The sequence below is a fragment of the Aquarana catesbeiana genome, linkage group LG02 (assembly GCF_042186555.1).
Source record: "Aquarana catesbeiana isolate 2022-GZ linkage group LG02, ASM4218655v1, whole genome shotgun sequence".
NCBI lineage: Eukaryota > Metazoa > Chordata > Amphibia > Anura > Ranidae > Aquarana > Aquarana catesbeiana.
Genome location: NC_133325.1, coordinates 357,872,130 through 357,899,929, shown reverse-complemented (window position 1 = coordinate 357,899,929; position 27,800 = coordinate 357,872,130). Strand labels below are relative to the sequence as shown.

The following is a 27,800-nucleotide window of genomic DNA, read 5'->3' as shown; positions in this document are numbered from 1 at the left end:
TATTAATCTGACAGTGGGGCTTGGAACGCAGGAGAGTGAGAATGAGGCTTGGAGTGTTAGCATAGCAGGAATAAGGAAGAAAAGAGATAGAAGATCGTAGGAAAAACAGTGTGGGGGAAGATGTGGACACCCTAGATGAGGTACTGGAAAGGTTGGTGATTTATAGCAGGAGTAGCTAGGCACTCACACTAGACTGATGTTTGATTAGTGGGGGTTGCTGCTGCTGTATACAATTATTTGACATTGTCATGTGAGAATCGTGGAGGCTGCCATTGGTGAACACTCTTATTGAGAATGCTGGTTCCCTGGCTGTCAGCTCAAGCTTTAGCTTCAGTGCTTGCTGATTTGATGAAAAATTATAAAGATAAGAAATTTTTTATAGTTTTCTGACACTTAAAGTGATTGTAAACCTCGGACAAGAAATGTGAGCAAAATATATCCCTCTATACTAGTGTGTACTTGTCTCACTCCAGAGCACCAAGTGTCACTTTTGTCAGCTGCTTCCTTCATCTGCTATCAGCATGAGTCCCTTCTGACATGTTATCCTGACACCAAGAGAAAAAAGGTGACAGGGGAGGGAGCTCCAGCTGATTGACAGCCTCAGCTCTGTTCCTGTGTGGAGAGGAGAGGGGGGGGGGTTGTCCCTCCCCTCCAATCAGGTCTCAGATCTCTCCTCACTGAGCTCTGCAGAGTGTAACTTCAACTCTCCTTCCCCGCCTTTTTTTTTTGACAGCTCAGGCAAGCTTTATAAAATGTGGACTTTGGCTGTAGAGAAGAGCGCAGATAAACAGGTACAACTTATGTAGGAGGATTTGTTTAATCACTGTCTATCATCTGAGACCAGTCACTTCACTGGGTATATGGAAGGGTTTACAGTCCTGTCAAATCCTAACTATACTTAAACTTGCTCCCACCCCCATTCTAAGCCTATTCTAACTGCCCTGTAAAGGAAAGATGTATATATGTACCTATTCTGAGGGTGCAGGTGTTCAGATCCCAGCACTGGCTTCAGTATAGAGAAAAGACAGACAAAAAAATGGATGCCCCATAGTAAGCCAATGGGTGACCTCAGTGCCTAGGCTCTGCAGCTATTGTTGGACGATCTCTCCTCTACACTGAAGCCAACCTCTAGAGAGATCATGTGATCAGACCAGAGCACCCTGAGATTAGGTAGGTATCGATATCTTTTCTTTACAGGGTAGTTAGAATGGGGGTCGGAGTATGATTAAAATGGATGTAAACTCACTCTCATCCTCTCTAAACTACAGCCATAGGGGTTATCTATAAGGATATACATGCCTCCTGCATGTATCTTTACCTGTCAAATGTCTCCCCCTCTGTCTGTTATTAGACCCGAAAAACTGCAGATTCTGTGGGTGGGTCTGTTGTCTGGAGCTCGGTGGGTGGAGTCGTGATGTCAGTAGACATCCCACCCACCTCTACACTCCCCTTGGCCAGGCATCCATATTTCTTACACTGAACTTCTGCTGGTCTTGTGGATTATGCCCCATGATCACTAACATCCAGTCAAGAACCAGGAAAGTCACCACATGACTTCAGCATGCCCAATCATGCGGAGGTGTGGAGCAGCCAATCCTGGGAGAGCTGGAGAAGAAAGGGGGGGGGGGTGGGAGTACACAGAATGTCTCTCTCACATTAGTGCATGAGACATGTAAATGACCTGTCACTCACAGCAAGGGGGACAAACCAACATCTATTTCCCTGTCTGACCATTTTTATCTCATTGAAGAAAAGATAAGAGGACTTCTCAGAGCTGGATTAACTATTCATGGCAAGACTGGACACAGATGACATGAAATCTTATACTGTACAAGGTACAAGCCTTAATTAAAAATAAAAAATTGGGTTTATATCCACTTTAAGTATAGTTAGGATTTGACTGAACTACTTTAATTACAGGATTATTATTTTGAGTCTGTGACTAAAAATATTTAAAGGCTTAGTCCACCTTTATTATAATGTTTCATGTTTTATTCATATTTGACATGAAACATGGTCACATTCCAGAGACTCCCACCCACAACCCCCGGCCACTATTATGTACACCTTTCTAGTACCAGGTTGGATCCCCTTTTGCCTTCAGAACTGCCTTAATTCTTTGTGGTGTAGATTATACAAGGTGTTGGAAACATTCCTCAGAGATTTTGGTCCATAGAGACATGATGGCATCACGCAGTTGCTGCAGATTTGTCGGCTGCACATCCATGATGCGAATCTCCCGTTCCACCACATCCCAAAGGTGCTCTATTGGATTGAGATCTGGTGACTGTGGAGACCATTGGAGTACAGTGACCTCATTGTCATGTTCAAGAAACCAGTGGTGAGATGATTTGAGTTTTGTGATATGGTGCATTATCCTGCTGGAAGTAGCCATCAGAAGATGTATACACTGTAGTCCTAAATGGATGGACATGGTCAGTAACAATACTCATGTAGGCTGTGGTGTTTAACCAGTTGCCGCCCGTCCACCGTCAAATGACGGCGGGGCAGTGTGGATTTCGTTCTTGGACACCGTCATATGACAGCGTCCCAGAATGGCCGCTTTTGCGCGCCTGCGGGGGTGCGCAGCGATCACGGCCGCACCGTGTTCTTAGGACATGGCGCAAACCTGATCTCTGTAAAGAGCCACGGCTCTTTAACCATGTGATCGGCTGTGTCCAATCACAGCCAGTCATATGTAAACACAGAGATGCCGGTAATCGGCGCTCCTCGCCTCACACTGACAGAGCGTGTGGCGAGGAGAGCTGATCAGTGGCATCTCCTCGCAGGTGGACATCTACACATGTAATCAGGGTACTGATCATCAGTGTCCTGATTACAATATAGCACCAACAGTGTCGCCAATCAGTGCCCATCGTTGTCCACCAGTGCCACCAATGAGTGCCCACAAGAGCCACCAATCAGTGCCTATTAGTGATGCCCATCAGTGTTGCCCATCAATGCCCATCAGTACCACCCACCAGTGCTGCCTATTAGTGCCCACCAGCGCCACCTATTTGGGCCCACCAGTGCCTCCTATCAGTGGCACCTACCGGTGCCCATAAGTGCGGCATATTAGTGCCTCCTCATCAGTGCCACCTCATCAATGCCCACCAGTTCAGCCTATCAGTGCCGCCTCATCAGCTCACATCAGTGAAGGAGAAAAATTACTTAGTTACAAAATTTACTGACAGAAACTAAGTAAAAAAATTATTATTATTTTTTTCAAAATTTTTGGTCTTTTTTAGTAAAAAATAAAAAACCCAGCAGTGATTAAATACCACCAAACGAAAGCTCTGTTTGTGTGAAGAAAATGATAAAAATTTAATCTGGGTACAGTGTTGTATGACCGCGCCATTGTCATTCAAAGTGCAACAGCGTTGAAAGCTGAAAATTGGTCTGGGCAGGAGGGGTGTAAGTGCCCTGTAGGCAAGTGGTTAAACGATGCTCAATTGGTACTAGGGGGGGCAAAGTGTACCAAGAAAATATCCCCCACACCATTATACCACCAGCCTAAATTATTGATACAAGGCAGGATGGATTCATGCTTTCATGTTGGTTCACCAAATTCTGATCCTACCATCTGAATGTCGCAGCTGAAATTGAGACTCATCAGACCAGGCAAAGTTTTTCCACACTTCTATTGTCCAATTTTGGTGAGACTGTGCGAATTGTAGTCTCAGTTTCCTGTTCTTAGATGACAGGAGTGGCACCCCCTGGGTCAGCAAAGCCAGTGAGACCAGAAAGTGAGAGGAGAGAGACACTGCAGACGGGCACAGTACTGGATTGAGTGAAGACTGAGGTAAGTATTAGGAGTGATGAGGGGGCAATACTTTTATCTAAATATTTTTACCTTAAAGGGGTTGTAAAGGTAAAAAATTTTTCACCTTAATGCATTATTTGCATTAAGGTGAAAAAACTTTTGACAATACCGACGCCCCCAGCCCCCCGTTTTACTTACCTGACACCTCGAATCTCCGCTGCTCGTTCCCGTCATCTCTATTGCAGCTCAGCCTGGTCGCTGATTGGCTGCAGTGGATGGATTGAAAGCAGCGCAGCCATTGGCTCGCGCTGCTGTCAATCACATCCGATGACGCGGCGCGCCGGGGGGCGGGGCCGAGTGATACAGTGAGCGGCTATAGCCGCCGGCTGTATCACGGGAGCGCGCCCGCAAGAACTAACCACCATGCGAGGGAGCTCGCATTAAGGTGGATAGTTCTTGCGGGGAGGAGCTGAAACAGCCGCCGAGGGACCCCAGAAGAGCAGGTTCGGGGCCACTCTGTGCAGAACGAGCTGCACAATGAAGGTAAGTATGATATGTTAGTTATTTTTTAAAAAAAATAAAATTACCTTTACAACCCCTTTAATGCAAAGAATGCATTAAAGGATAAGTTCTCCTTTGGGAACATGTTACATGTTCCACCCATTTTTTAGGGTGGAACTTTTAACATGTTCCCAATGCTGCAGCTGCTGTGCCATTTCCCCCCCCCCCCTCCCCTCCTTGTGACAGCAGTACAGGGAGACATTCCCCAAACCAGCTGTTACTTTTTTAAATCAGCGTAGCCGTGCGGGGCTCCACCCACATGGCTGTGCCAGCTCTGTGTGTCAGAACTACAAGCCCCGACATCCTTCGCGGCTTGTAGTTCTCAATGATAGTTCATTGATTCTTCCAGTCAGATTGTATCTGCTTGCCACGGGATGTATAGGAACACAGATGGCAGATCTGGGAAGACATGCATGGTACCAGCAATCTGCTGATTCCCTGGTGCAATGCTTTAAAGGCTCCAAAAAAAAAAAAAAAAAAGGCTCATTTTTTTTTTTTTCTTTACCTGCAAATGTGCATTTATTTTTTTCCTAAAAAGTGAACTTTTTTATACCTAAAAAATGTTTAGGCTTTAGAACCACTTTAAAGGAGAAAATAAAGAAGGTGACTGACATAGACAGACCTGTCAGAGCCCTGCTCTCCTATATGGGGAGATTGGATAAAAACAGACCCCCTGTCCATTTTTATCCGATCTGATCCACCAGATGGATGGAAAAGAGTCACCATCCGTCTGGATTTGGCAGACAGGATCAGATCGCATAGCAGCGGGTGTCAGCAGACATGTCACTGCTGACATCCGTTGCCCCATAGGGGTGAATGGAGCGTCCGATCAGGTCTGCCTGAAAAACTGACAGGTGGACCTAATCTGAAAATCTGTGTGAAAGGGACCTATGGCTGGCCATACATTATACAATTTTCTTGTACAATTTTCCTTTAGAGTTACAAAAACCATGTAATATATACGGTCAAACCAAACACTTTCAATTTATATGCAATCAGGCCGACACTTGCACTACATAGTTGAAGGTAAATCTAAAGGAAATATCAGTCGCTGCTCTGCTCCTCCGGTGCTCACTGTAGCACCGGGCTGGAGAGGGTGCAGCCATGTGCTGAGAGCTGGAGCCAGCTGTCAATCAAGCAGCTCGGTGGATCCCGACAATATGTTCAGGATTCTTTCAGAGCCTGCTGGAGCAGCTCAGCTGGCAGCGGTCTGTAGCCCGCTGTCAACCAACTGTAAATCACAGGAGTGCAAAAGTAAGGGAAGCAGTGGTGGCTGGTGGGTTTTTCTTTTGAGAGGGCGGAAAACAAGCACCCCCCTCTGGGTGGCTCACGGCACTAACAGCATCCCCATCCCCGGCAGTTGGGCACCTACTGATCTAGGACTGGCAGGCTGTGGTGTCCTCTCCTTCTCCCCCGAGGTGCGGGCAGCGGCTTCCTCCGCCATGTGTCTCCTCTCTGTTCCTCCTAAGCGCTAGGCATCCAATTGGATCGCCTGATGCTTTGGCCAATTGGGAAACAGGTCTCACGACCTGTCTCCTGTTTAACGGGGAGGAACTTTAGTGTGAAAATTCTTTTGCTATCGTCACACAACTGGCCCATCCTTTTTTTTGTAGCCTATTTGAACCTATTACTCTAATCAGGTGCTTCAAACCCCCAACCCCCATTGGAATCCATAGTCTGGCACCCTGATATGTAGATCAGGGGGCCGGACACATGGATAGTGGGGGTGGCGCCCGTGCGCCCTCTCTGGACGGGCCGCCACTGAAGGGAAGTATTGTGAATAAAAAGCTTTTTAATAGTAGACACTTTTTAAATCCATGTTTAGGATTCATTGTTGATATGTTTCTCTTTTCAGCCCCACATGCCTGGAACAATGTGCACCGTAGTGGCACGCTGTCTAAACACTCTGACCCGCAAAAATGTGCATGTGAGACATCTTTCTTCTATAGTGGGCAAGAGCAAACCTGGGGATGATCTCCCAACCTTTCAGTATGTTGGTAAACGATCCAAAAGGAAGGACCGAGTTTTTGTGTGGGGCTTTTCTTACACGGGAGCTTTGGGCATTCCCAGCTTTGTAGTACCCGACACAGGAAGAAAAAAGCCAAAGCAATACCAGCTTACTCCATATAGGTTGGATATGGATGCCAAGGTAAGATGTACCACAGGTTTCTACAGCTAATGACAGAGCTGTTTAAAGAGCCCCTGTCACCGACATTAAAATGTATTAGGTAAAACCACAGGACAAGCAAATATTTTAAATGCTTACTTGCAGTGTTTTCTTCATGTAAAGGTTTTTTTTATTTATTGCAACGTGCCTTTGAATTTGCTAGAAAATGTTACTACCATGGTGGGGTCGATTCCGTAGCACAGCCCCTCACTCCTTGCAAATCATCTTCTGAGAGTGTCAAATTGCTGTCTGTGCTGGCCTAGTTCCTCAGTCCCTCCTCTAGCCCTCCCCTAGGAGGAGCAAAGTAGAACACTATGAGCAATGTTTCTTAACTTTTCTTTCCAGTTAAGGCACCTTTTTAACTGCTTCCGGACCACCCCACATACATTTCCTGTGGCAGGGCGGCCCAGCTGCGCAAAATTACATTCCTGTACGAGATTTCGTGCGCACGGTTAAGGGGGCGGCGCTCCCGCTGTGATTGGACACAGCGGGAGCCAATCTGCGGGTCCGGCGGCCGCGTGGGCAGCAGCGACCAGCCAATCCTTCTCAGGAGAGACAGAGCACACCGCTGATCTGTCAGGGGGTAAAAGAGAGAGATCGTATTTCAGCTAAGCTGAATCATGATCTCTCTTTTCCTCCAGTGAATCCACTCCCCCCATAGTTAGAAAGCACCTCCTAGGGAACACGTTTAACCCTTTGATCGTCCCTGGTGTTAACCACTTCCCTGCCAGTGTCATTTATACATTGATCAGTGCATTTTTTTTTTAGCACTGATCACTGTATTGGTGTCACTGGTCCCAAAAAGTGTCAGACTTGTCTTCCGTAATGTCGTAGTCCTGCTAAAAATCGCAGATCGCCACCATTACCAGTAAAAAAATAAAAAAATGAATAAAAGTCCATAAATCTATTCCGTAGTTTGTAGATGCTATAACTTTTGCACAAACTAATCAGTATCCGCTTATTGGGATTTTTTTAACCAATAATATGTAGCAGAATACTTATTGGCCTAAATTGATGAAGAAATTTGTTTTTTTACAGTTTTTTTTTTTTTTTTTTTGGATATGTATTGTAGCAGAAAGTAAAAAATATTTTTTTTTTTCAAAATTGTTGGTCCTTATTTTGTTTATAGCGCAAAAAATAAAAACCGCAGGGGTGATCAAATACCACCAAAAGAAAGCCCTAGTTGTGGGCAAAAACAGGACATATTTGGGTACAGCGTCGCACAACGGCACAGCTGTCAGTTAAAGTAACGCAGTGCGGTATCACAAAAAATGGCCTGGTCAGGAAGTGGGTAAAACCTTCTGGTGCTGAAGTGGTTAATATTCTGCAAATCTCAAGGCACCCCCATTCTAAAATTTAGAAAATGAAACTAGTAGTTTTACATAATGCAGCAGTGTCCACACATGGGACACCCAACATTAAAGGTGATTTATTTTTATAAGGCCCCTTTCACACTGGGGTGGGGGCAGCGACGGCGGTAAAGCGGCGCTTTACTGTCGTATTTGCGGAGGTATTCGGCAGCTAGCGGGGCGCTCCCCCCCCCCCCCACTAGCGGCCGAGAGAGGGTTAAAACCACAGCAAAGCGCTGCTGCAGCAGCGCTATGCCGGCGGTATAGCTGCGCTGCCCCATTGATTTCAATGGGCAGGAGCGGTATACAAACTGCTCCTTTACCGCTCCAAAGATGGACTGTTTTTTTACCTTCCTGCCAGCGCACCGCTCCAGTGTGAAAGCCCGTCTCGGCCTCTCAGCGAGCCGCTGAGATCCTGAGACGACCGCTCCCCACCCCTCCACAGTTCGGCGCTCCAATGAACGTGGTGGGAGATGAGCAGAGAGCTGTGACTGACACTCTCTGCTCACGGAGCTCTGAAAACCCAGTGAACGGCGATGTTCGAGTGCAGAGGCACGGGGGGGACAAATGCAGCATCGGACCGATTCGTTATTTTAACTGACAATTGCTTGATCATGAGACGCTGTACCCAAATAAAACTGATGTCTTTTTTTGCCCCACAAATAGAGCTTTATTTTGGTGGTATTTGATCACCTTTGGTGGTATTTGATCACTGCGGTTTTTATTTTTTGTGCTATAAACAAAAAAAGACAAACAATTAAAAAAATATATATATATTTTTAAAATCTAATTTCTTCATCAATTTAGGCCAGTATGTATTCAACATATTTTTGGTAAAAAAACAATAAGCATATATTGATTGGTTTGCGCAAAAGTTATAGCATCTACAAGCTATGGGATATTTTTATGGAATTTTTATTTATTTATTTTTTACTAGTAATGGCAGCGATCCTTTTTTTTTTTTTTTTTTTTTGCGGGACTGCGTCATTGCGGTCGACAAATCGGACACCTAACTGACACTTTTGACGCTTTTTGGGGACCAGTGACACTGAATGATCAAAGTTAAAAATATGCACTGTTACTGTACTAATGACACAGGCAGGGAAGGGGTTAAAATCTTGGCAATCAAAGGGTTAAGTTTGCTCCTAGGGAGTGCTTTATAACTGTGTGGTGTTGCTGTGACTGGATAAAGACAGAGATTACAGAATCTCCATTTTCTTCCCTGTCAGAACAGCGATCTGCCTTGTTTATATAGGCAGATCGCCGTTCTGCCTCACTGGGGAACGATCACGGGTGGCCGGCGGACATCTGGTCCCCCGAACCCGCTGATTGGCATCTCCTGTGCCTCCAGCAGCACTTGCACTCCACCCAGTGGCTATTGCATGATTTTGTGCAATAGAGCCGAACTGCCGCGGTAAATATGCAGTAGGTAGGCAGTAATAATCACTGCAGGAGACATAACTCCTAGAGAGTGACAAGATATACCTTCAATAATCCATAGTTCTTTCTAAATGATGTGACCATTACCATCAAGGTCAAATGATGGCATTGAGCTTCTCCAAAGAATTACCTGTAATCTAAAATAAATAGGATTGTGTAACCCAGGTGCAAGATGGCAGCACCTTCATTGTAGCCTTGTTAGAGAGGGGCAGTAAGGGAACCTACTGCTGCAAGATATCCCTTTGTACTATATAACACATTGATGTTATATGACACCAGGGAGCCATAATGTTCAGCATACAGTGGGGAGAATAATTATTTGATCCCCTGCAGATTTTGTAAGTTTTCCCACTTACAAAGAAATGAAGGGTCTATCATTTTTATCATAGGTGTATTTTAAATGATGGAGACAGAATATCAACCAAAAATCCAGAAAAAACACATAAAACAAATGCTATAAATTAAGTTCAGTGAGTAAAATAAGTATTTGATCCCCAAGCAAACCATGACTTAATATTTGGTAGAGAAACCCTTGTTGCAAATACAGAGGTAAGACGTTTCTGGTTTGCACACATGTCAGGAGGGATTTTGGACCACTTTTCTTTACAGATCTTCTCTAAATCCTTAAGGTTTTTTTGGCTGTCTCTTGGCAACACAAAGTTTAAGCTCCCTCCCATACATTTTCTATAGGATTAAGGTCTGGAGACCGGTAGGCCACTCCATGACCCTAATATGCTGCTTCTTGAGCCACTCCTTTGTTGCCTTGGTGGTATGTTTTGGGTCATTGTCATGCTGGAAGACCCATCCATGACCCATCTTCAGTGTTCTGGCTGAGGGAAGAAGGTTCTCATCCAAGATTTTACAATACATGGCGCCGTCCATTGGCCCGTCAATGCGGCAAAGTTGGTCTGTACCTTCAGCAGAGAAACAGCCACAAAGCATCATGTTTCCACCTCCTGTGCTTGACTGTAGGAAGGGTGTTCTTAAGGTCATAGTCAGCATTTTTCTTCCTCCAAACATGGTGAGAACCTTCTTCCCTCAGCCACAACACTGAAGATACTAGTACTGTAAGATGATTCAACCCATGCCACCACTCAAAGCTGAAATATTAGTTCTTGATGGAGTTGACTGGTGTTTTACTTTAAGAATAACTGGTTGCTTTGACTATTTATATTTTTTCATAGATTTCATCTGCATCCTGTGGGTATGGATTTACCCTATTATCTTCTAGGACAACAGATGTCACAAAAGTTTGGGGAATGGGACTAAATAAGGATTCCCAGATTGGCTTTCACAGGAGCAGGCGAGATAGAAGTAAGGATACTATCTGCTTGAAAAAAATAACGGATTGCATGTATAACTGCATGTTGTGGTAAAGCAGATGAACATTTGCAGATGGCATTTGCTCCTTGAGGACATGTTTTCTTCCCTGACCTTGAGTGAAGTTAAACTTTTGCGATCCTGGGAACGAATCAAGCTAGTATGCTCAATGTCAGGAAGAAATCCTGTCCACCTGTGAGGCTAAAGTCTTATTTTAAAAGGTTGAACGTGATTGAACTAAATATTACTGTGTATTGCTGATAACCAGAAAAGAGAGAGCTATGGGACTGAATGTCCCTCCTTTTTGTGTAGGTGGATATTTGAGTTCGAACTCAAAATGTAGTTTTAAATAAAACAAATTTGTTGTTAATATATTGTGCACAAGTACGTATGTTATAGAAATGTAATCTTCTCCCACTATGCTACATGTATTTTTTTCACTTATGTATTATGTTTGTTCATAGCAAAGGGTTATGAGCACATCTTGGAACCATCACCGGTACCTCTGCCTTTGGACAAGCCACAGGAAACTCGAGTTTTGCAGGTGTCGTGTGGCAGGGCACATTCTCTCATCCTAACAGATAATGAAGGAGGTATATAACCCAACAGTGAGGCATTTCTGTAATTCTTTTTTACTCTGCATTTATAGATACATAGAAGCAGACTCCCAATACTGTTTTGCTTCTGTATGTGTATACTTTAAAATAATAAAAAGCAATGGCTGTGCTAAAATAAGAGAGTTCAGTCAGTTTACCTTAGTCGAACTAAAGGCAAAACGTTTTTTTTTTCTATTTTGGAGAGAGGGTTATAGCCCCTGTCAGTAGTTTTCCCAAACCAGGAAGTGAGAGGCAATCTTTCCAAGTGAAGGAATACCTGGTTGTCAGCAAGGTCACCAGAACTAATGTCCCCATTGGAAGATTACTGTGCTGGGGAGAACCCAAATGTAGGATTTTCTTCCACATTCAGTTTTGGTGGTAACAGTAAACATGACAAATAGAGAGGGTGAATCTCCATAATGGGGGAATAGACAGTAATGAAAACCTGACAGGTGTTCTAATCTCTTTCCATTCTATCAAAAAAAATTATTCTTTAGGGTAGGTTCCCATTGGAGGCGGGTTTAAAATCGCGCAAGTTCAGCTGAACTGCCACGATTTCAAACCCGCATTTTATTGCGAGTTTGGGGGCGATTTGAAAGACTTCTGTGCTGGTTCATGCACAGATGTCTATTGAAATCGCCCCCGAAGTTGCCAAAAGTAGTGCAGAAACTATTTTTGGAAATCGGTGCGGTGCTGCAAAGTTCAGCAGTGCCTGAATGATTTATTAAGCATGTAATCTGGGCTCCCAGTACTCAAGATTTCATTTTTACATTTTTCTTTCAATCCCTTTTTTTTTTTTTATTGAATTCAATGTGAACCATTAAACTAACAGCACAGTGGCTTAGTAGTTAGCACTCCTTTCTTGCAGTGCTAGGGTCCTCGTTTCAACTCCGGTTTCCTCCCACACTCTGAAGACATGCTGGTAGGTTAATTGGCTCCTGTCTAAATTGGCACTAGTATGTGGATTTACCCATGTAAGGTAGGGACCCTAAGCTGGCCATAGACTATGCGAATTAGCTCAGTGGTTGGCTCTGCTGGCACCGCTCCATTCCACAAAAGTCAATCGTTTTGATCAACTTATGATCCTTATTTAGTTGACCGCAAAGCCCTTTTTTTGATAGGAATGTACTGAGTATGCATGCAAAGTTAAATGAAACAAGTATCCACAAAACAACCTTGTTTAATTCATATAATGGATTTGGACAAAATGTAATAACTCAGAATATGTGTTGTTAAGTTTAAATGAATGCGTTTTTTTTACCTTGAAATTAAAGCATTGTCAGTAATGTGAAATGAATGCTTTGTTGTTTTAATTCAAAACAAATTATTAGAATTTTCAATTACTATTGGTGGTGTTTTATTTCAGAGTAGATGTTACAGTTGGATAAACACTTTAAATCACTGAACTGTATTTAATGAAAGTGCCAAGATTTCATATGATCTATTGTTCCAGTTTTCAGCATTGGGAACAATTCATATGGCCAGTGCGCAAGGCGAGTTATTGAAGGAGAGATTTATAGGTAAGAAATATTGAGCAGATGACCTTGTTATGACATGGATCCCTCTCTCCCTTGCTCTAGAAACTGGAAGGGGATTTATGAAAGCCCTCAGGCTTTCACACTGGAGTGAATGGAGCAGCTGTTTTAGGGCGGTTTGCAGGCGCTATTTTTAACGCTATAACGCCTGCAAAAAGCTCCAGTGTGAAAGATGTCCATAATTGCACACACTCAAATGGAACCCAATGATTGTTGGAAAGTGTAAAATCCCTCTGTCATGCTGTCAATATGTAAAAAATTACTTTTGTTGTTACTTTTGGAAATTAAAAATCTTTGTTTGATATTCTCAATTCCAAACACTTTAGGGGGGAATTAAAAAGTGTCTGAGACAAACTCGGTCTCAACTAGAACGCAGCCAACCCGCTATTACATTTTCATTTTCCAAGTTGTGGAAAAAATGAATGATAGAAGCTGATTGGTTTTTATAGGCAAGGACACCAGTTAACATGGAATTTTTCTCAGACACTTTAATTACTCCCCCTGTTCATATAACGGACATAATAAAATAAAATATCTGCCTTTATATCTTTTGTTCATCAGAATTGCAATTTGCCTAAAAAAAATGTTCATACATAATTTTAGGCAATAGATTTGAGAACAGATTGGGTGGCTCCATCTTAACCTGGTGGAACAAAAATGCTCTTTAGTCCTTTTCTTTGAAGGGCATTTTTGCCTTTGGCACAACTTTAGCCATTTACCCTGAGTTCCCAGGAGGCGTGTACTCAGTTCTCTACAAACCCTCACCAAATCTAGATTACATTGTACATTAGTATTCTAAATTCAGTAGATGCCAGCTTCACAAGGAAGGTCCCATAGACTACAATTTCTCATTATTTTCCTACAACCTTTTGTTCTGGTGGAGGTGACCCAAGAGTCTCCTTTTATACTTCTGTGGGATTTTTTGTACCTTCCATACATAGGAGGATTTCAGGTTGCTTAGTGTCTTTGTTCCTAGGTTCATTGTCTATAGCGCCAGTATCTACTGTCTCCATATTTATTTACGAAAAGCATTTAAAAGTAAGTTAAAAAAAAAAAAAAAAAAAAAAAAAACCTAATGGGTTTAACTTTCTTTTGCTATAGATTCTAGAACACAACATACATAAGTTTGATGTCTGAAGGAAAATATTTTAAGCTTTTCAGACCCTAGCTTGGTTTGATTTCTGTATCCTTTAATCTTTCAGTATTAGAATCTGCATATTCTTACACTTATGTGTCATGTGTACATTAAAGCAGACCTCAAGAAAAGGCTGCTCAAATCCCCAAGTTCCACAAGTTCTGGTCATGTGACCAAAAGCGTTTGCATTTTGTCATGATCTCTGCGGAAGGGAGGAGACACAGTTCAGATTGGCCAATTCTACCATTCCCCAGCATTTTTGTAATAGAACATAACTTAAATGCTATTCCTCAAAATAAGTTCCATAACTGATCGAGCGGCTGATGGGACTTTCCTATTAAAGTGAATACATTTAGGGACATGCATGTGGTAGGGCTGGAGAGCAGGAAAAAGAAGGTTTTGGAAGGAGTGGGTCCTGAGAAGAGAAAGTGCATTAAAAAAATATATATAATATATGTATATACGTGTATGTATGTATGTATGTATATATGTGTGTGTGTGTGTGTATGTATGTATATATGTATGTAAGCATGTGTATAAATTAGTATTAAAGCAAATGTTTTGATTTTTTTTTTTTGCATTTGTTGGAAGAAAGCTGCATGGATGCAGCATGCAGCCCAACCAATGTAAATACAACTCCTGAAAACGTTTTTCTTTTTTTCTCTCTAAGTGAAAGCCAGTTGGTGCACAGAGTAAGACCATTGGCGAGCAGAGTTGTCCAGGTAACATTAAAAAAATATATAAATGAATAACTAGACATTTTTTAAATTTATCTAAAAAATAACTGACTGGCATTCTAACAATGTGTGTGTTTCCCCACTCTGTGCCTTCACTTGTCTGCCTTTAATTATTACCTTTTGTGTTTGCAGGTAGTATGTGGTCAAGATCACAGTCTCTTCAGGACCGAGCTAGGAGAGGTGTATGCGTGTGGTTGGGGAGCTGATGGCCAAACAGGTCTGTCAGATTTGTTTCCAAATGGGCTCACTGAATTACAAGAAATGATGTGCTTACAGCTGTCAGCCTTATTAAATATGACATTGCAAAATTACAGCCAGATTTCCGTGACGAACTTTAATTGTACTGATGTACTGTACACTAAGACTAGGGAGATTCAGTTGTCTAATGCCTCCTCTTGTTAATGCAATGCATATTTGGGGGTGAGTCTCTTGTGAAACACAACTTGTATATAGCCTTGGGGAACATTCTATAAAGGATAGACGGTAAACCTCTCTCACTATCGCTAAGCTGTTCTTGTTGAAGGCAGAAAGTGGTGATTAGTCACTTATTCCCCCACCATAGCCTTCCATAAGTGCATGCTGTGAACATTGGAGAAGCAGGGAAGGCATTGTTGGCAAAGAATGGCATTGGATAAACATACATGTTTGTGATGTAAATGTAACAGGCATAACTTTAGTAATTAGTTTAGTGCACACATGGTAACAAATCTTTCTTTTTTTTTTTTCCCCTTTTATATTTTCTGTCCCATGGGTGGAAGAAGGACATGCTCTGTAAATTTAAAGGAAGGAAGCAGATCTTGTGTGAAGTTTCCATATATGAACACTGTAGACATGTCAGTCAACTGCATTAGCTGTAAAGCTAAACCTTAGGGCCCCCACTTTAGCACCTATGTCTCCCATTCGGTGTGTTCCACCAACGGTGCAGGTTGGGCTAGGAGTCCGCTCTGACTCCATGTAATCCACAGAACAAGTAGAGAAAAATCTCAGCCACTGCACACCATACAAGCCCAGCATATGTATAATAGGTGATGATAACACCCAGCCTAACTTCATCCAGGCCATGCCCCCTGACATGTTTCACCCCATCCATGGGGCTTAGTCACCTCCATGACTAAGCCCTGTTGGTGGGGCAAAACCTGACAGGATGGATGGAGTTAGGCTTTGTGTTATTATCACCTATTATACATATGCTGGGCTTGTATAGTGTGCGGTGCCTGAGATTTCTCTCTATTTGTACCTGCATTAGCTATTTCAACTCAGGGAAGACTAGATTTCTGGTTACTGCACAGCTCCCTAAATCATATATTAAAACTGTGATCATAATATAAATCATGATAAATTATACCAAAGTTACTGTCAATCTCTATATAAACACAGCACCAACACTGGGACATTGCATATATGGTATCATGGACCTGCTGTGCTAGTGTGCTTCCTAAATGCTAATCCTTCCTGTAAAGTGCCATTTTGAAGGCTCCCAGGAGGTGATGTTTACACAGTGCAAACAAAGGAATTCTCACAGGGTTGGTTAAACTAGAGAATAGGCTGGTGTTGTCTGTGGAATTGGGCAAATGATTGATGTATACACAGAGATACTGTATATATCGTCTACCTTTTATGTAAAAAATAAAACAAATCTATAAAGAGTACACTGTCAGGTAATGGGTTTGTATTTTATCATGTTTTGCTAGGCCTTGGTCATTACAACATCTGCAGTGTTCCTACAAAGTTGTCTGGGGATTTGGCTGATGTGAATGTTGTCCATTTGGCAACCTATGGAGATTGCTGTCTGGCTGTATCAGAAGAGGGCCAGGTGTATGGCTGGGGAAATTCGGAGTACTTACAGTTTGCATCCATCACTGACCTTACACAGGTAAGATACAAGTTTTGTCAGGGCTGTATTTTCATTATGAGGATTTTATTGTTTACAGGACGTAAATGGATAGCTGTTTATTACCTTACAAAGTCTTCTGTAAGCAATTTTAAGGGATGATGCATTTGTTGTACTATAAATAGTCAGAAAAACCTGTTCAGCATGCGGAATTAATTTATCTTACCAACACATTTACATCAGTAAAAATAATCTTATTTGTGTGCACTCTAAATTTAAAACCTAGTTAAATCTGTATGCAAATGTCTCTTCAACAAACGCAGGCCAGTCCATAAGTCGATACATTACTGTGCTCCACATTCCAGTAGAGGGCTCTTTTGCATAAACAGGTGCAGTAGCTGCACCCTTTTTATTTTGTGGTTGCTGAGGTCAGAGTGTCGATTGCCCATTAGCAGAAAAACTCAAATGGGTTATAGATTGGAAACCTGCCACTATTCTCTACTTAAGACACATACTGTGACATCCTTATAACAAAGGCAGAAAGAACTTTCAACCGCAATAGAGAAATACAGAAACACCCTTTCATATTTGGAGTTGAAAGAAGGGAATGTCAAGGAATAATTTCTAGTGACATATATAGACTTCTGTCAAATCTAAACAAGCCTGTTCTGTTATATAAAGTTTCTTGGCATACAGATTGTGATATCTACAGTAAACGCATGTGGATGACATAATATTTTGCATGTTTAGTGCTATGAGGATGATCGGGTTCAGTGCTGTAACTGTTTTATTAGAATAAGGAGAATAGAGTGAAGAAATTTTATTATTATTATTATTATTATACAGGAGTTATATGGCGCCGACCGTTTAAGCAGTGCTTTACAATATAATATCTTAGAGAATCAGATCCATGGTGTAGTTAAAAATGGCTTGCCAGCTCCTCCACGCACCACTCTATGTCCAGAATAGATCTAATTCTCATCTTCAGTTCTCTCCTTCTCAGATTGCAGGATGCTGGTCTCTCATCAAGAGTGCTCTCGGATCATATTCCTTGTTGGGCCACATTAAAACAGCATCATGATCGCCCTCCAGCTCTATGGCGGTTAAACCCTTTCTGGCTTACACTACTACCTGAGGACGATGATGTCACGGTAGACTGGGGAAATTTTTTCCAGATAATGATGAGACGGCCTCACCGAATATAGTTTGGGATACTTTTAACACCCATATTAGGTCCACACTTGCTACGCGCATAAATAGATTAAAAAGAACCTTGGAGTTAGACATGCAACAGGTGACCGCTGACTTGCTATCTGCAGAGAGCATTCTTAGATGATCTCACTGAAGATGGGGCAAACAGTCTTAAATTGCACTCTAGGATAGTTACGCAACTGAAATATAAAAAGTCTAAACATAAACTGTTCTTTCATAAACAAAAATTATTTGAACATGGGGAAAGAGTCTGTAAACTTTTAGCTTACCTGGTGCACTGTGAGGAGAGACCACCGATGGTGATCTCCCTCCAATCCAGTGGAAATAAACTAGTGACTGACCCCGGCCGAGTTACTGCACTTTTTGGGGACTTTTTCGCCACACTGTACACGTCCACGGTTTTGGATGAAGATAAAACCATGGAAGCTTTCCTCAATGAGGTACAGATTCCTCGACTAACCGAACAACAAATGACAGAGTTAAAAAAGCCATTAACAGCAGTAGAGATAGCTGAAGCCATAGCTAAATTCCCCTGATCTAAATCACCGGACTCCGACAATCAGCCTCCCTATTGTACTGTTCTCTACATACGCGGAATTTCTATTCCTTAAACTCCTAAGGCTATACAATCATATTTTTGAAGATAGAGCTAGATTTTTACATTTTCTGTGCCCCAAATGGACACACTCAACAGGAAACCCCTTTCTTGCAACCATGGGGGGTGTGAGAGGTGCAGAGGCAGCAGTACCACGAACATCAATACTATATCACTATAGGCGCTTATGGGACGTCGTAACAGATAAACTTTAAACTACCACAGACACACAACCACAGTCCGCTATGGCACAACATGACTCTCCCTGAATTTAAATCTATTCCAGACTCTGAGATATGAAGCTCTAGGGGAATTTTTTACCTGTCCCACCTAACTCTTTATGGCGAAATAAAACTTTTTGACAAACTTGGGTATTAGTTCAAGCTACCGAGTCACATGCTCTTTAGATACCTACAGATCCGACACGCCTTCAGAGCACAGTTCCCCCAACTAGACAATAATCCTCTAATGGAAGTGATAAGAAGCTCTGACCCTAAGAAACTAATTTCTATCTTCTACAGTATGTTGCTACTACCTCCATCTTCCACATCGGCATATGAGCTGAAGGCCAGATGGGAGGTGGACGTGGGGGCAACAGAGGATAAGGAATGGAATGATGCCCAGGACGCATGTAAGCTAGTCTTCCCCCAAACTTTTTGATCACATCACACAGATCTATATACTCCACCGTTCTTATCTCACTCCTCTTAAAATATCCAGGTACAAACAAGACAAACTGCTCTTTGCCCAATGTGTAATCAGGAAACCGGCACATTTTATCACTTTGGCGCTGCCCTAGAGTACAAGGCTACTGCACACAAGTTGTACAATTCCTATACGATATAATGGGCTCCCCTCTTACACTGCACCCCGAACCTTGCCTGCTGGGGATATACCCAGAGCCAGAAATGAACAAATTCACTAAAATATTTCTAAATGAAACACTTTTTTCTGAACGGAAAGTCCTGGCAAGGCAATGGATGAGAACTGATTCTGCGGAGTTCAGTACATGGGTAACAGAAGTGAATAATAGCTTACCGTATAAAACATACAAGCACAGAGGATTCCCGTCAAAATTTAATAAAATTTGGGATAGGTGGCTACAAGCTGCAGAAACCGTCAGTTAGCAAGGCGAACCTTCCATTTCGTACCTAAATACTGCCCTCCACCAGCATTTTTGCTATTTAATGGAAACTGAGTGATGAGGACACATATGTCAACAATGTACCATGATTATTATTAATATCTTTTCTGTTATATGTGTAAATGCGTGTCTCAGCATCTAGTATAATATATAAGAGACATCTGTTAAGAGATAACCGTTAGTAAGATCGTCAATGCATATTTGACATTTCTAATGCATATATTCTATTTGTAAATTAAAAATATGTTCGAATGGAAAAAAAAAAATGGCTTGCCACAAAAGCTGTTAGTCTTACACAAAGTTCTGAACATATTTTTGTTTCTTGCACTGACCCTTATGTAGGTCAATATTCCTCGGCGCCTACCATTTCAGCATGTTGGGAAGGTGAAGCAGGTGGCGTGCGGTGGAACAAGCTGTGCTCTATTAAATGGTAAGTGTAAAGCTTCACTTCTTATCATTTTGATGGGTTATGTTGTTTTTTTTTTTAATACAAGTGGCATTCCATTTAAGGACATTTTCAAACAAAAATGTCAACTGGAAGTGAGCTGTCTGTATGGGGTAATCATTTTTTTAAAAGCCGTCCATGCTGTAAATGAGAATTTTTACACTTTATAAAACAATCTGGACAGGGTAAAATATTTTTTGTGCCAACATACACTCTGTGGGGATTAACAGAGTAGTACAAGCACATGCTTTGTCTGATTTTTATTTATTACCTATTGTGCAGAAACCCTGGGACAACTTTGCGTCTGAAATGTCTGTGGCTTGAGTGGATAAAAATGACCAAACTGTCCGTAGATGTGGAATGCAGGCACCAAGAGCTGTCTGTATGTACTGTTGCATACTGTGCACTGCACCCCTAGGAGCCCCAGAGCCCAAGGCACACTGATATGTTGCTATTTTAAGGTCAAGCTTGGGTCCACCCCTCACCCCTTCCACAGCTCACTATTGGTTAGTAAGGTTATCATGGACTGCTATTGAGGGTTAGAAATAGGTTGGCCCCTCTCTCCAAGTTTGACATAGTATTTTTATGATAGAGCTTGCATGAGTCACAGTCCTTAGGGCACTCTGCTACTGTTTGGTAAACTCACTTTTGCCTGAATTGCTTTGACCCGTACTAGTGCCATGGACTTTCTATTTCTTTTTGCCAGATTCAAGTGCTGCATACTCTTTCTCTTTAAGAGTTTTTGATAAATATGTAGGAGCTTGGCTAAAAATATCTGCAAATGTTTGCACAAGAAGAAAATGCATTATACTGAAATCCTTTCAAGGACATAGTTTGTTTTGTTAGAGGTAACTGGTAGTGTTAAACATATTTCATTCATATTGGTTCTTCTTTTAGATGATGGCAATGTTTTTGTTTGGGGTTACGGAATACTGGGAAAAGGGCCCACATTTCTGGAGTCAGCTGTCCCTGAGATGATTCCTCCAACACTATTTGGTCAGAATGACTACAACACAACTATCAAAGTCTTGAAGATCTTTTCAGGGCTTGGCCATTTTGCTGCTTTAACAAGTAAGTATCACCAGGAAAGGTTTGTAAGAAAGGGCTTTCTAGACATTAGAACATACACTGATCAGCCATAACTTTATGACCACTGACAGGTTAAGTCACACGTGTCAAACACAAGGCCTCCAGGCCATTTCATGTGGCTCTCGCGCCTCTCCTGCAGCTGCTATAGTGCCCTCATCTCCCACCTCGTCTCAGCAACTGACAGCAGAGATGATGGACAGAACTCCTCCGCCAGATCTTGCACCTCTCTGTGCAGCCCCAGCACCCCCTTGTGTGGCTGCGGAGAGGGTTGTCTTCCCCTCCCCCCTTCTCAGCAGTTGGCAGCAGAGAGAAGGACAGAACTCCTCCTACAGATCCTGCACCTCTGTGTGCAGCCCCAGCACCCCCTTGTCTCCACCTCCCCTAGTCTCAGCACTCAGAAGACTCCTACAGTTGACTCTAGCCCTCTTCCGGTCCTCCTCCAGACCCTGCACATTTGGCATCCCAGCTCCACCCCCAGCTTTTTCCCGGCAGCAGGTGGGCTGTGTACTGTGATATAAGAGATGGTAGAGGACTCTTGGCTTCTGATGATTGGGGGGGGGGGGGGGGGGGGTTCTGGGCATCTGCTTATAATTGTTATGATAATAACAGTTAAATAGAGGTTCGCATACCGCTGGTATCATCCATAAGTAACATTTTATTGGACACTGCTCAGACAGAACATGGCTCTGCCATGATGTTTTTTTGTCTGAGCAGTCTCCAATAAAGTTTCTTGTGGCTAAAACCAGCGGTGTGCGACCCTCTTTTTCAGACTTGCATCATCTTCTACAGTAATGTGAGTGGGCTCTGTGCTGGTCTGCACCTGCTCTTCACAGTTTAAGTCTTAAGTTATCACTAAAACCAGTAATAATTGAATGCAGAGGCAATTATTTATTATGATAAAGAGTAGATATATTTATATAGTCTTACAGATATAACCTGCCCTTTGAGGACAACCATAATGCTGATGCGCCCCCCCCCCCCCATGAAATTAAGTTTCATACCCCTGGGTTAAGTGAAGAACACTGAATATCTGGTTACAATGGTATCTGAATGGTGGTGGGATATAGTAGGCAGCTGGTAAGCATGTTGTCCCTGAAGTTAATGTGTTGAAAGCAGAAAAAATGGGCATCGCAGTTTGTGGTGTACGGGACTATATAGCTGCAGAGCATTCAGTGTGTCCATGCTGACCAGTGTCCACGGCCAAAAGCACCTACAATGGGCATGTGGGTATCAGAACTGGACCACAGAGCAATGGAAGAGGGTGGCCTGGTCTGACGAATCATGTGTTCTTTTTTCAATCAATTCCCCTTTATTATTTTGTATGGAAACAACAATATTTATAACACAGTCAAAACCACAAAAACAAAATTACCCCAAACCAAACCCAAAAAAAAATGTTTTCTTTTACATAATGTGGTTGGCGGGTGCGTGCATGTCACTTGCCTGGGAAGAGATTGCACCAAGATGCAGTATGATAAGAAGACAAGCACGCTGAGGCAGTGTAATGTTTTGGGCAATGTTCTCCTTGGAAACCTTGGATCCTGCCATTCATGTGGATGTTAGTTGACACGTACCACCTACTTAACCACATCCCGCCCGGCCTATAGCAGAATGACAGCTGGGGGATCAGTTATCCTGACTAGGCATCATATGACGTCCAGCAGGATAAGCCGCTCACGCGCTCCCCCAGCGGTGCACAGAGTGGCGTTTGGTGGTGTGGCATGTGGGAGCTATGACATAGGCTCTTTACTACGTGATCAGCAGTGACTAATCACAGCGGTAACCAAGTGCGGGTAATCGTCTTTCCTCAGTTCGAGCTGACAAGGCGCGAGTAGAGGAGAACGATCAGCAGCTCTCCTGACAGGGGTGGTCTGTGCTGATAATCAGCACAGCCCCCATCAGAGGTGCCTATACCAAATGCTACTCAGTGCCACCTTATCAGTGCCCATCAGTGAAGGAGAAAACATACCTATTTACAAAATTTTATAACGGAAACGAAGAAAAACTTTTTTTTTTCAAAAATGTTGGTCTTTTGTTTTGTTTTAATTTGTGTAGCAAAAAATAAAATTCCCAGTGGTGATCAAATACCACCAAAAGAAAGCTCTATTTGTGGGGAAAAAAATGATAAAATTATTTGGGTACAGTGTTGCATGACCGTGCAATTGTCATTCAAACTGTGACAGTGCTGAAAGCTGAAAATTGTCCTGGGCAGGAAGGGGGTAAAAGTGCCCGGTATTGAAGTGGTTAAACATTGTTGCTGACCAAGTGCACCCCTTCATGTAAACCATATTCCCTGATGGCACTGGCCTTTTTCAGCAAGATGATGCACACTGCCAACCTGCAAAAATGGTTCAAGAATGGTTTGAGGTGTTGACTTGGCCTCCTAACTCTCCTGATCTAAATTCAATCAAGCATCTGTGTGATGTGCTGGAAAAACAAGTCTAATATATGCATGCCCCACCTCGCAACTTAAAGGATCTGCTACTGAAAGCTCGGTGCCAGATACTACAGCATACCTTCCAGTGGCATGCATGCCTCGGTGGGTGGTCAGTAAAGTTGTGGCTGATTGGTGTATATCTATAGACCCATACTGGGAGCTTAAAGCTCAAATCCAGCCCCCCCCTAATGCTCGGACTTTCACATTACCTTCCAGTAGGGTTTTACAGGGCCAGCTCCTAAACATTTACTACTTTTTATGAATAATAAATACAGATCGTTTCTAAACCTTATTTTTGACCATACTAACCTGTCACTATACAGTATGCACTCTTGTTGCAAATGATGTAAGCTAGTGAAATTGTGTTTTTCTTTAACTCTTGTAATATAAGATTAAAGAATGGTACTTTATGATTTCAAATGAATTCAGTGTTTTCATCTGATATTGGTCAATTTTATTTTCAATTTATTCACAGATGTCGGAGAACTTTTTGTTTGGGGTAAAAACTTGAGAGGCTGTTTAGGTACTGGAAGGTTGGAAGATCAGTATTTTCCATGGCGGGTAAGATAACATAATAGGTGTCTAGATTTTGTGGATATATACAAAGCTATCTGGAACAACTTAGAATTGATTTTTGATTGTTGATTTTCTCTTTCACTCTATTTTGCCATTTTTTGGTCTTTGTGTACAAAAAAAAATAGAAAAACAACTTTGGATTTAAAGGTAATGCTCTTTGATACCTAATTTCTATTTTATAGATTTTATTGGCTACCAACCCATAATCTATATCCAGCACCACATAGGTAGCATGTAGTGCTTTGGATCACCATTTCATGATGTGCCATTAAAAAAGTGTGGATTCCCCCCTTTTCAAAGTGTGCATTTTACTTTAAAGTGTTTGTAAACCCTTACGTATACCCAGTGAAGTGACTGGCCTCAGGTGATACACAGAGATGAAACCAATCCTCTTACATAAGTTGTACTCGTTTTATCTGCAGACCTCTTTTCTCTACAGCAATTCACGGTCCAGAATTGTTAAAGCTTGTCTGAGCTGTCAGAAAAAAAGGGGACAGAGAGCTGAAATTACACACTGCAGAGCTCCTTGAGGAGAGCTTTGAAAACCAATTGGAGGGAAGGGACACACCCCCTTCACACAGCACACAGGAACAGAGCTGTGGCTGCCAATCAGCTGAAGATCCCTCTCCTATCACAGTTTCTCTTGGTGTCAGGGAAACCTGTCAGAAGTGATTTATGCAGATAGCAGAGGAATGAGGCAGCGGACAGAAATTACACTTGAATGTCATGTCAATGTGCTCTGAATTGAGACAAGAACACACTATAGAGGGATATGCTTTGTTCCTATTTTAATCCTAAAGTTTACAACCACTTTACTGTCAGCATTAATACAGTTGTTGGGACTTCTCCTTTTGAAGTATTGTTTGCTGTAGTAAGCATTTAATGGCAGATCTGACTGCAGAGCTTCTTTAGGCTGGCTGACAGCAGAAAAGAGGACAGAACTCCTTCGCCAGATCTTGCACTTCTCTGTGCAGCCCCAGCACCCCCTTGTATGGCTGTGGAGAGGGTTGTCTTCCCCTCCCCCCTTTTTTGGCAGTTGGCAGCAGAGAGAAGGACAGAACTCCTCCTACAGACCTTGCACCCCCTTGTCTACGCCTCTCCTAGTCTCAGCATTCAGATGACTCCTACAGTTGACTCTAGCCCTCTTCTGGTCCTCCTCCAGACCCTGCACGTTTGGCATCCCAGCTCCACCCCAAGCTTTTTCCCAGCATGGGCTGTGCACTGTGATATAAGAGATGGTAGAGGATTCTTGACTTCTGATGATTGGGGGGGAGGGGTTCTGGGCATCTGCTTATAATTATTATGATAATACAACTCTTTGCCAGTTAAATAGAGGTTCGCATACCGCTGGTATCATCCACAAGTAACATTTTATTGGACACTGCTCAGACAGAACATGGCTCTGCCATGATGTTTTTTTGTCTGAGCAGTCTCCAATAAAGTTTCTTGTGGCTGATACCAGCGGTGTGCGACCCTCTTTTTCAGACTTGCATCATCTTCTACAGTAATGTGAGTGGGCTCTGTGCTGGTCTGCACCTGCTCTTCACAGTTTAAGTCTTAAGTTATCACTAAAACCAGTAATAATTGAATGCAGAGGCAATTATTTATTATGATAAAGAGTAGATATATTTATATAGTCTTACAGATATAAGCGGCCCTTTGAGGACAACCATAATGCCCCCCCCCATCCCCCCCCCCCCCCCGAAATTTGAATATCTGGTTACAATGGTATCTGAATGGTGGTGGGATATAGTAGGCAGCAGGTAAGCATGTTGTCCGTGAAGTTAATGTGTTGAAAGCAGAAAAAATGGGCATCGCAGTTTGGGGTGTACGAGACTATATAGCTGCAGAGCATTCAGTGTGTCCATGCTGACCAGTGTCCACGGCCAAAAGCACCTACAATGGGCATATTGGAACTGGACCACAGAGCAATGGAAGAGGGTGGTCTGGTCTGACGAATCATGTCATGTGGTTGGCGGGTGCGTGTGCTTCACTTACCTTGGAAGAGATTGCACCAAGATGTAGTATGATAAGAAGACAAGCACGCTGAGGCAGTGTAATGTTTTGGGCAATGTTCTCCTTGGAAACCTTGGATCCTGCCATTCATGTGGATGTTAGTTGACACGTACCACCTACTTAACCTACTTAACCACATCCCGCCTGGCCTATAGCAGAATGACAGCTGGGGGATCAGTTATCCTGACTAGGCATCATATGATGTCCAGCATTGTTGCATGACCGTGCAATTGTCATTCAATCTCCTCTAAGTAGAGAAGAGTACAGTGCATAGTTATAAGTGACCATTTTCTTCCTATAAAGCGCACGCTATGAGCAGCTTATTCATCACAATAATAAGAGCACCCGTCATATAGTATGTGCAAGGTATGAACTGGAACATATCAAGGCCTAGCAGGGCCATACTTACCATAATAAAGGTATAAGAACCCCTAGCCTCAAAAAAGTGCTTCAAAGGCACCAATGAAAAATCAATGTCCACTAGGATAGAGTTGGATTAAATCCAGCAGAAAAAAGGAGAGATCAGGATAAAAAGAAAGGGAAGAGAGGGTGTCCCAATAGCGGAAGAGATTAGAGGGGCGGCCGGTCCACTCTCAGTCCACAGGGGAGATGTACTTAATCCAGGGGGTCCCAAGTCTTGTGAAATTTAGTAAGATTATTATGGAGGACACAGGTGAGTTTATCATTCACCATAATCCAGTTCAATATATGTTTAACATAATCTAAGTGCACCACAGCTATTTTCCAACTACGCACTTACTTGCTGCCAAACACGTATATAGTATGAGCCATTTAGAATTATTGGAATCTAATTTCTGAAGAAATAGTTTTATTGTAAAACACACTTGCAGGGTCTGTTGAGTAATACTATGTTTGGTAATGGAAATGTATAGTCCTTATTTATTTATTTATTTTTATTTATTACAACCATGGTAAAGGGTCTTGAAATCTTGGATTCCTTGTGATTATTATTATGTATGTAGACTCTATTTCCTGCTTTGCAGTGCCACATAATAATTGTCCCATATTTCTCATGATGCTTTTTCACATGTTTGAATAAACCAATCCTTGGAAAACCATGCACTTCCACTTCTGTAGGTGATGTCTTAAAGTAGACCTTATGCCTGGAAAAAAAAATCGAACCCCTATCTATTGGCCACCCATTATCCCAGGCAAAATCGCTAACTAAAAGTTTTGTAATGAAAAAGAAAAGTTGAAAAAGATACTTACCTTGAGGATCTCAAATCTAACAGGAATGCACTCCATATACAGCCCCTTTATAGCCTGCATTACTGCTACCGTTGTATGCACTTTGCCAATATAGAGTTTATATTTAGATACTGATTTTTATTTAGTCATGCTTTTCATTTAATGCAGCCTGCTAATTAGTACTGTTTTAGAGCTTTGTTTGTTTCTCTGCAGGTAACTGTTCCCGGAGAAGTGGTGGACGTTGCCTGTGGTGTAGACCATATGATGGCCCTTGTGAAATCTATTACCTGAATGTGGAGAGGAAAAAATGAATTTTACAGGACCGTGTTATTTATTGTTACACATGAAGGCAATTACAAGGAGCTCAACCCCTGCCCCTAAGCAATGCACTTTCCTGTGACAAAGCTGTTTGTGTTTCCCTGTGTATTATGAATGACGTCACAGTGCAACTTACTTTTTGTAAATAAAATAACTTTTTGTTAGAATGTATGGGTTTTTAGGTAATTTCCTAGTGTGTGTGTGTGTATGTATGTATGTATGTATGTATGTATGTGTGTGTGTGTGTGTGTATATATATATATATATATATATATATATATATATATATATATATATATATATATATATATATATATATATATAT

General features: G+C 42.2%; 1 protein-coding gene across 2 annotated transcripts; it reads left to right on the top strand.

The window, feature by feature from the left end:
* RCC1L (RCC1 like) lies at positions 1-27,642 on the top strand. Of its 2 annotated transcripts, none has more exons than XM_073615023.1 (12): positions 1-140; positions 6,180-6,473; positions 10,465-10,594; positions 11,065-11,193; positions 12,650-12,716; positions 14,537-14,588; positions 14,736-14,820; positions 16,295-16,476; positions 19,728-19,815; positions 20,728-20,901; positions 23,832-23,917; positions 27,371-27,642. In XM_073615023.1, exons 2-12 carry the CDS (start codon positions 6,186-6,188, stop codon positions 27,446-27,448), a joined length of 1,359 nt encoding a protein of 452 aa, XP_073471124.1. In that variant the 5' UTR covers positions 1-140; positions 6,180-6,185; the 3' UTR covers positions 27,449-27,642. The 2 variants fall into 2 exon arrangements, with proteins under 2 accessions (XP_073471124.1, XP_073471125.1); XM_073615024.1 differs by having other exon boundaries at positions 6-151.
* Positions 27,643-27,800: the final 158 nt, after the last annotated feature.